Raw genomic sequence first — 12,714 nt, forward strand, 5'->3', positions numbered from 1 at the left:
AAAAAAAAAAAAAAAAAAAAAAAAAAAAGAAAAAGAAAATATGAATAGACATAAAAGTAGTGAGGAGATTGAATCAAAAATCTCCCAACAAAGAAAATTCCTGGACCTGACGGCTTCACTGGCAACTTCTATCAAACATTTAAAGAATGAACACTAATCCTTTATTTAAACATTTCCAAAAATTAAAGAGGAGAGAACATTCCCTCACTCATTCTATGAGGCCAGCATTTCTCTGAAACCAAAGCCAGACGAAGCCACAAAAAAGGAAACTACAGGCCAATATCTCTCATGAGCACTGATGCAGAAAAACAAATACTAGCAAATCAAAATCAGCAGCTTATTAACAGGATTGTATGCTGTGACCAAGTGGGATTTACCCCTAGAAAGCAAAGATGGTTCAATATATGAAAGCTGATCAGTGTAATATACCATATTAACAGAAGGAAGGAAAAAAATATGATAATCTCAGTTGATGCAGAAAAAGCATGGACAAAATTCAACACCCTTTCATGATAAAAACACTCAACAAACCAGGAATAGAAGAAACTACCTCAACATAATAAAAGCCATATATGAAAAACCCACATCATGCTCAATGGTGAAAAACTGAAAACTTTTCTTCTCAAAGCAGGAACAAGGCAAGGATGCCTGCATTCATTACTTCTGTTCAACACAGTGCTAGAAGTTCTAGCCAGCACACTTAGACAAGAAAAAGAAATAAAACGGTAGCTCATGCCTGTAATCCCAGCACTTTGGGAGGCCGAGGCAGGCCGATCACCTGAGGTAAGGAGTTCAAGACCAGCCTGGCCAACATGGTGAAACCCACGTCTCTACTAAAAATACAAAATTTGCTGGGCATGGTGGTGGGCACCTGTAATCCCAGCTACTCGGGAGGCTGAGGCAGGAGAATCACGTGAACCCAGGAGGTGGAGGTTGCGGTAAGCTGATACTGCGCCATTGCACTCCAGCCTGGGTGACAGAGCAAAACTTCACCTCAAAAAAAAAAAAGAAAAAAAAGGAAAGAAAGAAGTAGAATTATCTCTATTTGCAGATATGATCTTATATGTAGAAATGCCTAAAGATTACACACACATCCACACACACAATTAGAATTAATAAATGAGGCTGGGTGCAGTGGCTCATGCCTATAATCCCAGCATTTTGGGAGGCTGAGGTGGGTAGATCAGTTGAGGCCAGAAATTGGACACCAGCCTGGCCAATATGGTGAAACCTCGTCTCCATTAAAAGTACAAAAATTAACCAGGTATGGTAGCACATGCCTGTAATTCCAGCTACTAGAAAGGCTGAGTTAGGAGAATTGCTTGCAACCAGGGGGCGGAGGTTGCAGTGAGCTGAGATCACACCACTGCACTCCAGCCTGGGCAACAGAGCCAAACTGAAAAAAAAAAAAAAGCAAATACACAAAATCAGCTGCATTTCTAAACACAATGAACAATTTGAAAATAAAATAAAATAATTCCACTTAAAATCTAGTAATTCCACCTCTGGATATATACCCAAAGAAACTGGGCTGGGCGTGGTGGCTCATGCCTGTAATCTTAGCACTTTGGGCAGCTAAGGCAGGTGGATCACAAGGTCAAGAGATTGAGACCATCCTGGCTAACATGGTGAAACCCCATCTCTACTAAAAATACAAAAACTTAGCTGGGCGTGGTGGCGGGCACCTGTAGTCCCAGCTACTCGGGAGGCTGAGGCAGGAGAACAGCTTGAACCCGAGAGGCAGAGGTTGCAGTGAACTGAGATCATGCCATTGCACTCCAGCTTGGTGACAGAGCGATTCTCCGTCTCAAAAAAGAAAAAAAATAGAAAGCAGGGTCTCAAGATGTAATTGAACACCCGTGTTCATAGCAGCATCATTCACAAAAGCCAGAAGGTAAAAGCAACCCAAGTGTCCACTGACAGATGAGTAAGCAACATGTGGTATGTACACACAGTAAGATATTACTCAGTCTTACAGAGGAAGGACATTCTGACATTGGCTACAACATGAGCCTTGGATATTGTGCTAAGTGAAATAAGCCAGCCACAGAAAGACAAACAGCCTGTGACTCCACTTCTATAAGGAAATTAGAGTAGTCAAAATCATAGAAGACAGAAAGTAGAATAGTGGCTGCCGGGGTTGGGGGAAAGGGGAATGGAGAGTTGGTGTTTACAGGGACAGAGTTTTAGTTTTTTGTTTCTTTTTCACTTGCCCAATGTGAAGCTCGGAGTTTTAGTTTTAGAAGATGAAGAGTTCTGGAGATGTGTGGGGGTGATGGTTGCACAACACTGTGAATGTATTTAATACCCTTGAACCATACACTTAAATATGGTTAAGATGGTAAATGTCATGCTACGTGTATTTTACTATATATATGTGTGTGTGTGTGTATATATATGTATGTATGTATATGTGTGTGTGTGTGTGTATATATATATATATATATATTTTTTTTTTTTTTTTTGAGATGGAGTCTTGCTGTTGTTGCCCAGGCTGGAGTGCAATGGTGCCATCTCGGCTCACTGCAACCTCCGCCTCCCAAGTTCAAGTGATTCTCCTGCCTCAGCCTCTCAAGTAGTTGGGACTACAGGCATGTGCTACCACACCTGGCTAATTTTGTATTTTTAACAGAGATGGAGTTTCACCATGTTGGCCAGGCTGGTTTCACCATGTTGGCCGGCCTCCCAAAGTGCTGGGATTACAGGCGTGAGCCACTGCACCCAGCCCAATAAAATATTTTAGAAAAAAATTTTGTGATGTGATAATGCAAACTCATAGCGACTCACACCTGCTTTATCAGGAGTTTCAGAAGGCGCAGAAGGGGGAGAGGACACGCTAAGCAGCCAGGGGCTGTTGACAGTCCAGAAGCACCCCTGGGGACTCCTTTTCTCAACAACACCCTCTGTCATGGCAGCGTCAGCCACGAGTGCACTGCCATTGGTTTTACTGACCAGACCTAAAGAGCTGACGGATGCATTCCCGTCAGATGTGCTCACGAAATCATGCCGATACACAGAAGACACACATCTCCTGGCCTGTTGGGCAGCAGTGCAGACAACGTGGGGGTCTCAGATCCTCCACTAGAATGATTCTGGTCCTGCCTGAGCCTTCGCCTGAGTCCCCATCGGACACCGTAAAGGTCAGTGTATGGATGATGAGCAGCAGGGGCAGGAACTGGGACTGATTTGGTTTGAACCTGTGTCCCCACCAAATCTCATGTTGAAGTGTAATCCCCAACGATAGAGGTGGGGCCTGGTGGGAGGTGGCTGCTGGATCATGGGGGCAGAACCTTCATGGCTGGTTCAGCAACATCCCCTTGGCACTGCTCTCATGACAGTGAGTTCTCATGATATTTGGTTGTTTAAAAGTGTGTGCTGGCTCGGCGTGGCGGCTCACACCTGTAATCCCAGCACTTTGGGAGGCCGAGGCAGGTGGATCACCTGGGGTCAGGAGTTCAAGACCAGACTGGCCAACATGGTGAAACCTCGTCTCTACCAAAAATACAAAAATTAGCCAGGTGTGGTGGTGGGTGCCTGTAATCCCAGCTACTTGGGAGGCTGAGGCAGGAGAATCACTTGAACTGGGGAGGCAGAGGTTGCAGTGAGCCAAGATCAGGCCACTGTGCTCCAGCCTGGATTACAGAGCCAGCACCCGTCTCCAAAAAATAAATGAGTGTGTGACACCTCCCCCTGCTCCTTGTTCCTGCTGTGGCCACATAAGGTGCCTGCTCCCACTCTGCCTTCACCCTGAATCTGTTTCCCGAGGCCTCCCCAGAAGCCGAGCAGATGCCAGCACCATGCTTCCTGTACAGTCTGGAACCGTGAGCCAACTAAACCTCTTTGGTTTATAAAATACCCGGTCTCAGGTGTTTCTTTATAGCAGTCTGAGAATGGCTAAATAAAAAGACACATACCCAGACAGAAATATTACCTGTAGGCCACCATGTGCTGACTCTGTCACCAAGCAGGAGCGGGCCCCTCCCTCGCACGGAGCCGCTGGCATGGACAGCCCCGGGGAGGTCAGGCTGAGCGTCCTTTCCTCCATGCACCCCTGGAGGGTGCTTCCATTGGCTTTGTCAGACAGCACCATCTCAGGATCCACCTGGCCATGGCCTGGATTAAGTTTAAAATGTCGGGCCAGTCCCCCCTTTCCTATATATGACTTTTCACAAGTCTGACACTTAAAGCTTTTGGGCCTCAGGGAGCAGCTGGATAAGTCAAAGAGCGTGTGGCTCTCCCTCTGATCTTCTTCTTCTTCCACACAGAGTTCTGAATAATCATCAGAATCTGACAGATGACTATCCGCCAAATCCTCTGTTTTTATGAACTTATAATCTTTAGCTTTATATTTGGGAGGTCGAGATACCCGTCCAGAACGTGTCTTTACTTTTAACGATTTTTTCAGTTTCTCAGTATGTTTTGTATGCAAGTTGGAAACAAATGGATGTGCTGAACTGGATGAAAGAGACGTTACTGCCAGTGGGTTGGAGGCAGACAAAGGAGTCAACACTGAGCCCTGTTCATTTGGAGTCTTGGGGGCTGGGACTTTCTTTGCAGGGACCACCTGGAGGGCTGGCAGTGGTCTCTGTACAAACACCTGAGCAGGAGGTTGGCGCAAGTCACTTAGGAAGCACGACTGTGGCTCGGTTCTCACAAGTGGCTGTACCCTGAGCAGCTGAGGGCTGGTGATGTGGAGTCCCACGAGGCAGGAATTCCCCTGGGGTGGCTGGCTCTGTCTTGCAGTTTGGGGCTGGATTGTGGCTGGTAAGGGCATTGGCTTTTCCTGACCTTTCATTTCTCCAGATGTTACCTTGACACAAATGGCTTCTAGTTGCTTATGTACAGAAAGACAAGAAAGAGAAAAGAAGCATTGAGCTTATCCACATGTCTGCAATTTCACTCTCGTCATAAACCCATTATTGACATTTTTTCTAAATCATATCTTACATATAAAAATTGATGTAATGTGTTTGTACTAAGGTGGTGTTTTCCAGACCTTTCTGACCAGAGACCACAGTGATATAAGTTGGACTTGGTGGCTCAACCTGTAATCCCAGCACTTTGGGAGGCTGAGGCAGGCTGATTACTTGAGGTCAGGGGTTTGAGACCAACCTGGCCAACATGGTGAAACTCCATCTCTACTAAAAATACAAAAATTAGCTGGGCGTGTTGATGCACGCCTGTAATCCCAGCTACTCGGCGGGCTGAGGCATGAGAATCGCTTGAACCCGGGAGGAGGAGGTTACAGTGAGCTGAGATTGCACCACTGCACTCCAGCCTGGGCAACAGAGTGAGCCTCCATCTCAAAAAACAAAAACAGAGATCACTATGATACACTTTACATTATGACCCAGTACACGTGTATATAAATATCTACATACATAAATAAAAAGTTGATGGAACTAGTTACCATTCCTATATAAATGCCCACTGATTGTATCTATTCTACATCACTTTTTTTTTTCTTTTACGAGATCAGGGTCTCACTCTGTCACCCAGGCTAGAGCGCAGTAGCGCGATCTCGGCTCACTGTAACTTCTGCCTCCTGGTTTGAGTAATTCTCCCATCTCAGCATCCTGAGTAGCTGCCACCACACCCGGCTAATTTTTGAATTTTTTGGTAGAGATGGGTTTCACCACGTTGGCCGGTTGGTCTCAAACTCCTGACGTCAAGTGATTGATCCACCTGCTTTGGCCTCCCAAAGTGGTGGGATTACAGGATTATAGGTGTGAGCCACCACACCTAACCCTATTCTACATCACTTTTTAAAAAATACTAGTCATAATCCACTAAGTTGATTTCATGACCAATTAAGAGATAATAAAAGCCTTCTTAACAGTTCTACCTATGTGGGGTTTTTTTTGAGATCGACTCTCGCTCTGTTGCCCAGGCTAGAGTGGAACAGCACAATCTCGGCTCACTGCAACCTCCACCTCCCGAGTTCAAGTGATTTTCCTGCCTCAGTCTCCCAAGTATCTGGGACTACAGGTGCATGCCACCACACCCCGGCTAATTTTTGTATTTTTAGTAGAGATGGGGTTTCATCATTCAGGCTGGTCTCGAACTCCTGACCTCTGGCGATCCACCTGCCTCAGCCTCCCAAAGTGCTGGGATTACAGGCGTGAGCCACCACACCTGGCCAGTTCTTTGTTTTTTTTTTTTTTTTTTTTTTGAGATGGAGTCTTGTTCTGTCACCCAGGCTGGAGTGCCACTGCAACCTCCACCTCCCAGGTTCAAATGATTCTCCTGCCTCAGCCTACTGAATAGCTGGGATCACAGGTATGTGCCACCATGCCAGCTTTTTTTTTTTTTTTTTAAGATGGAGTCTCGCTCTGTTGTCCAGGCTGGAGTGTAGTGGCGCTATCCTGGCTCAGTGCAACCTCCAGATCCCAGGTTCAAGCGATTCTCCTGCCTCAGCCTCCTGAGTAGCTGGGATTACAGGCACCCACCACCATGCCTAGTTAATTTTTTTATTTTTAGTAGAGATGGGGTTTCACCATGTTGGTCAGGGTGGTCTCGTACTCCTGACCTCATGATCTGCCCACCTCGGCCTCCCAAAGTGCTGGAATTACAGGTGTGAGCCACCGTGCCCAGCATTACCCATGTGTTTTTGGAGTTTTTAGTACTCTAAAAGCAGATGTAATTCATAATGTGGGCCCATGTTTTTTAAAAAGTTTTTAATGAAATTCTGGAAGCCACAAAAAAGCCCTAAGGAACAATGTTACCCAGCTTCCTATTGCCCAACCTGCATGCCCGTTTCTTCACCCTGTCCTGAATGTGCTGTTCAGCATTCTTTTTTTGTTTGTTTGTTTTTGAGATGGAGTCTCACTCTGTCGCCCAGGCTGGAGTGCAGTGGCGCGATCTCGGGTCACTGCAAGCTCCGCCTCCTGGGTTCACGCCATTCTCCTGCCTCAGCCTCCCGAGTAGCTGGGATTACAAGCGCCCGCCACCATGCCCGGCTAATTTTTTATATTTTTAGTAGAGATGGGGTTTCACCATGTTAGCCAGGATGGTCTCAATCTCCTGATCTCATGATCCACCCGCCTCGGCCTCCCATGTTTAGCATTCTTATGCTTTTTAAAAATGTATATGGCATATGCAGATATTTCTAAAAATATATAGTTCAGCTCTGAAATGTTTTTCAACTTTATATAAATGCTATCATCTCCTGCAACTTCAAAGGCCTTTTCTAGGTTTCTTCATTTTTGCTTTGTGAATTTTATCCACATTAACATGGGTAGGTCTCAGGGGTTCATTTTCTCTGCAGTATGAGTACACCAGTCTCCTGTTGATGGACAGGTGGTTTCCAGCCTTCTGTTCCTAAGGTCTGCTCTGAATCCTCACGATGTATGTGGGTACATGCGTGAGTTTCTCTGGGGGCATGCACCTAGGCGTAGGGCTGAGTATCTTCAATAACTTTTTACAAATATATCTAACAAAATTTCAAATACGCGTGCTTTTTGATCCAGTAATTCCATTTCCTGGATTGTATAAAAAAAGTCAGGTGGCCACAAAGATGTTCTGCTCTACAAAGTTCAAAGCAGCATTCTCTATAATAGCAAAACACCTACAAAAGGGGAGAACTACCTTCAATAACATCCCACAAATATTGATTGAGCACTGACCGCGTGCCAGAAACACTGTTCCAGGTGTCAGGGAAACAGCTGTCATACAGCTTAGGGGAGAAGGACGGGGAAGCAAAAGAAAGAAGCCTCCCGCCCTCACAGAGCAGAAATAACAAGCATTTTCCTCCAGGGAGAAAAAGAGGCAAACCTCATCATCCAGAGCACGATTTCCCAATCAACATTTCAGAACATAATCCTTTGACATGGATGGCTGGAGGATGCCCAGCAGCATCTCTGCCTCTACCCACTAGATGCCAGCAGTGATCCCGAGTCCTGACAATTAAGACATTGCCAAGTGCCCCCTGTGGGGCAAAACTGCCCTCGGTTGAGAATCACTTATTTGGGATCACCAAGTGGCCCTCTTTGGACTGAACCTTCTGGTGTGACCCTCAAACAGTGGAGCATCACCAAAAATGTCACACAGGACAGAATAAAAATCCTCACTGAGATCAAGCTGGAGTGTGTCTCTCATCTGTCTCTTGTTATTCTAGTACAAATAGCAGAGATCGACCAACACTTTGTATGAAGAATTGTACAGAGCTGGCACCATAGCCCTGGGAGTCCTCAACTCCTGGGCTACTTGTGAATCAAATGACGAGATTGACTGTGCATATCCTTCAAGAACCCCATCTCTTTCATGTTACTGCCAGTCACACCTGTGATCCCAGTGCTTTGAGATGCTGAGGTGGGAGGATTGCTTGAGGCCAGGAGTTCAAGGCCAGCCTGGACAACATAGTGAGACCCTGTCTCTACAAAACATTTCTAAATTAGCCAGGCATGATGGTGCATACCCGTAGCCCCAGCTACTCAGAATGCTGAGGTGGGAGGATCATTTGAGCCTGGGAGTTCCAGGCTGTAGTGAGCCGAGATCAGTCCAGCCTGGGTGAGAAAGAAAGACCCTGTTTCAACAAAACCCCAAAACAAAAACAGAATACATATATAAAAATACACTAAACCCTACTGTTTTCGGATAACCACAGTGGCAAAACCAGACTACGAATGTATTTGTCCTCTGTCCTGACTGGCTTACCCTGTGGCTATTATGCTTATACTTTGTTATGTTTAGTTAACTCAGCTAACATTGACTAAGTATTTCTGGGTAGAATACATACACACTAGCCAAGTCGTAGCCTCACCCTTGAGATGGTGGGCGGTTTCCCCTGCCATGCCTCAGTCCCCGCAGACCTGCTGAATCGGATCTCCTGGGGTGGGGCCCCAAGATCTGCCCTTTCAAAAGCTCCACTGACTATTCTGAAGGCAGACAAGGTTCCCTAAGGAAGGCAGACAGGTGAGGCAGACAGGAAAAACGTCATCGCGGTACAACAGGTGCAATAAAGAGGCAGAAACGGCCCAGAGGTGGTGGGCTGCCCGGAAGCAGTGATGTCTGAGGGGCACTTTGAAGCCTGGGAATTTTTGCCAGGTGAAAAAGGGCATACATCCATGTGTAAATGCACGGATGCATGAAAAGGGGCACGGCATGCTGGATGGCACTGGAAATTTCCATGGGGTGGAAAGAGGGAGGGTCGGGAGAGACAGGGGCCTCGATCTGACCCAAGTGTGTCCACTGGTCTGTGCTTCTGATCCACACCATCCCCCACAGCAAACACTGGGCCTTCTGCAGTGGTTGTTGAAATGTACCCCACCACCCACTGCAGAACCTGCCTCTCCCCTTCTGCATTTTCAACCCAGACTCACCCTTTCAAATCTAGTTCAGATACCACCTCTTCAACAAAGCTGCTTCTGATCTCCTCAGCCAGGAACAATCTCCCTTTCTCTAAATACTTTTAGTTCTTTTCACTATCTTTAGCTTTCTGGCCTTGATTAGAAGTTATCTGGGTTTTTTTTTTTTTTTTTTTTTTGAGAAGGAGTCTCACTCTGTCGCCCAGGCTGGAGTGCAGTGGCGCAATTTCGGCTCACACTGCAACCTCCACCCCCTGGATTCAAGTGATTCTCCTGCCTCAGCCTCCCGAGCTGGGATTACAGGCGCCCACCACCACGCCCAGCTAATTTTTGTATTTTTAGTAGAGACAGGGTTTCACCATATTGGCCAGGCTAGTCTTGAACTCCTGACCTGTGATCTGCCAGTCTGGGCCTCCCAAAGTGCTGGGATTACAGGCGTGAGTCACTGTGCCCGGCTATGGGTCTTGTTTTATCTCCTGTTAGTTCATAAACTACCGAAGGGCAAAGTATACATCCAGTTTGCCTTTGTGGCCTCCATGACACAGCTGGGGCTGAAAGAATATTAGCAGAATGTGCTGCAAAGGTACATTATTGCAGGTAGAATTTATATCGTCTCCATTAGATTAGCTACAAAATACAATCCCATCATGCTACCTAACCTTGACTAAGTTTGCTCTTACTTTATGAAAAATATGTCATTTTTGGATTCGAAACCCAAAAAGCTGTGGCCATATTCAGCAGGGTATGGTGAGGAGTACAGGGGCTCAGGAGAGCAGCCACACCTGAGGGACCTTGAGCAAAGCCACGCAACCACCCTGAGCTTGTTTCCCACCTGCAAAATGCCGGTACAAAAACCCTGCTGAAAACTAAGCAGCCCAGCACAGTGCCCGTTGCAGAGCAGAGGCTTTGCAGATGGCTGCCCCCGGAAGGCGTCTTAAAGCCTTCTGACCCAGACCGAAGTCCAAAAAGGTTGAGTTACCCAAGGTCACACCTCTACATAGCGATAGTGTGGCATCTGGGCAGAATCACACTCGTCTTCCTAAACCTTTGCAAGACAATTCTCCAGTCTTGATGATTAACTGGACAAAACCCCAAGCAGCTAACATTAGTCAAAAAAACTCAAGAGCAAAGGTTCCTGATTCTATTCTCTAACCCGTTTCTTCTAGTGGAAAAAGCTCTCTTCTTTTGGCAATTTTGGGGTGAGACCCCGGTGCTGAAATGGGATGGAATTTTACAGATGCCATGTAGGCCCCTCTGGCTTCAGGCGCTATACTACACCCTCCGGAGTCGGGCGACCCTGTTCCAGTTATCACTCCCCTAGCAACCAAAAGGTGTGTGGCCCAGGAAATAAACCCAATGGGAAAGGATGTTTCGTAGTATAGAGTGCTTTCACATATTCCAAACATTAAGTGTGTATCAGCCACTGTGCTGGGTACTATCACCCAGGATGGTAAGTCCTGCAGCGAACTAGTGTATCGTGCTGAACTTTGTTCCAAGCCTGGGCTTCGGCACCTTACACCTGAAAAGCTAAGTTGGTTCCTTTTAATTCATTCATGTTTCAGCTCCAGTGTCTGGCCTAAGGGACCACCCACTCTAAAGCAGCCCCCATCGATCCCAGAACCTGCCTTATGTTCGTTCAAGTGTGTTCAAGCCTTCACCTCCTGCACATAGTGGGGAGTGCTGGGAACACGGTCTCTAAGTGCTCCACAAAGGCTTAACGAGCGGTCAAAGGCCTGTAAGAAGAGCTAGGCAGCACGCGAAAGGCCCCAGCAGGGCTGTGAAGGCAGAGAAGGCACGAGGGCGTTCCAGGCACAGGGCCCAGCGTGAGCCACCGCTCCTAGAGTGAGGTTCCTGGGGTGAAAATGCCAGGGTGGTGACAGGTAGGGGCCGAACGCCGTTCCTAAGAAGCTCAGCCTGGGGACGCCCTGAGTCTTAACCCGGGCCGATACTGGCCTTCCCGGACGAGCAGCTAGCCCCGCCGCGGGGCCTCGTCACCCTTCGGGCCTCAGTTTCCCCACGTCCCTCCGACGCCTCACCTGGGGGGGGAGCAGGCGCGGCGGGCGAGGGGGCTCGGCGCCCGGGCCCCGCTGCAGGGCGGCCTGCTGGGCCGCGTCCCGCAGCCGCCGCGCCGCGTCCTGCAGCGCGAAGGGGGGCAGTGGCGGCGGCGGCTGTGCCTTCGTCACCTGCTCCAGGACCCGCCGCAGCTGCTCGGGGCCCAGCGGGGCCACACGTGCTACACTGCCGCTCTGGCCCGGAGGAGCCGGGCCGCCGCCGCCGCCACCATCCTCGCTGCCGCCCCCAGCCTCCGGCTCCGCATCCGCCATGGCGGCCGAGGCGGGGACTCGAACACGGGTCGCTAAGCGACGGCGTCTACAATGTGCGTCACCGGGGAGAGGGGCGGACTACGAGTGCCTCGCAGGCCAAGACACCTCGGAAGGCGACCGTGTCTGGCCGGGAAGGTCGTGGAGTGCCCCGCCCCAGCCAACAACGCCGCGGCTCCTAGGGCTGATCAGCAGAGCGGACCCCCGTTATTTTCCTTATTGCCTGCCACGGATGTTCTCGGAGAACACTCACCTTCTCCGAGAGCTGTCCCGGATCTCCAGTCTTCGGGGTTCCAGAGCCCCTGGCCCAAAAGTTACCACACTATCCAAGTGTTCTGACGTAATCGTGCATCCGAATCAGCGGAGGAACCTGTCTGGAGATGCAGAGTCCTGTGCCCACTCCCAAACGTTCGGATTTATAGATCTGAGAGGGGACCACAGTTTGAATTGTTAACGAGAGTGTTTCCCAACCCCCAAATTTTTGCCTTGTCACCCTAGCTTCTCTCTACCCACCCACCCAGATTGGGTGCACCTTGAAGGGAGAGATGATGTATTACTCAGTCGGTGCCCAGCACAGGTCCTGCCCAGAACACAATACACGCTCAGGTCATGAATGATGGATGAATAAATATGAATAAACGAATGAGTGAACGAATGAATGAGCCCCCCCCCCCCATCCATCTGGCTCCATTGCCTGCCCCATCTTCCTCAGCCTGATCGCCTCTCCTTACGGTTGAGGCTCTGTGCGCCCTCCGAATCTTGTAGCTGCAGGTGTGTACACAAGTCCGAGCTCCTCTCCCCAGGGAGAGCAGGAGGTTCACTGGTCAACAAACCCTTATTAAGCACCTGGTGGGTAAATCGCTGTTTCCGCCCCGGGGGGGTATACAGTCTAGGTGCCCAGGAGAAGGAAACTAGCATTTGCAGCGCAGTATGATGAGTGCTGAAGCCAGTAAAGTAAGGCTGGGGGCCTGGGTGGTGTCAGAGAAGGTTCCGGAAGATCACGATCATCCTCATCAATACATTGCATTCACGTTACTCTCTTCTGTGTATTTTTTTTTTTTTTTTTTTTTTTTTTTTTTTTTTTTTTG

General features: G+C 48.3%; 1 protein-coding gene across 3 annotated transcripts in view; it reads right to left on the reverse strand.

Moving 5' to 3' along the window:
* ZNF839 (zinc finger protein 839) overlaps positions 1-12,714 on the reverse strand; it is a 30,383-nt gene that overhangs the window by 15,810 nt on the left and 1,859 nt on the right. Inside the window, exons 1-2 of one of the 3 annotated variants that reach the window (XM_023205658.2) lie at positions 11,342-11,677; positions 3,932-4,834 (exon numbers count right to left, since the gene is read on the reverse strand). In XM_023205658.2, coding sequence (XP_023061426.1) covers positions 3,932-4,834; positions 11,342-11,629 — 1,191 coding nt within the window. In that variant the 5' untranslated portion in view covers positions 11,630-11,677. Of the gene's footprint in view, positions 1-3,931; positions 4,835-11,341; positions 11,678-12,714 lie in introns of those variants that run through there. The other 2 variants (XM_023205657.2, XM_023205659.1) reach the window with 2 other exon arrangements.

The sequence above is a fragment of the Piliocolobus tephrosceles genome, chromosome 6 (genome assembly GCF_002776525.5).
Source record: "Piliocolobus tephrosceles isolate RC106 chromosome 6, ASM277652v3, whole genome shotgun sequence".
NCBI classification, from domain to species: domain Eukaryota; kingdom Metazoa; phylum Chordata; class Mammalia; order Primates; family Cercopithecidae; genus Piliocolobus; species Piliocolobus tephrosceles.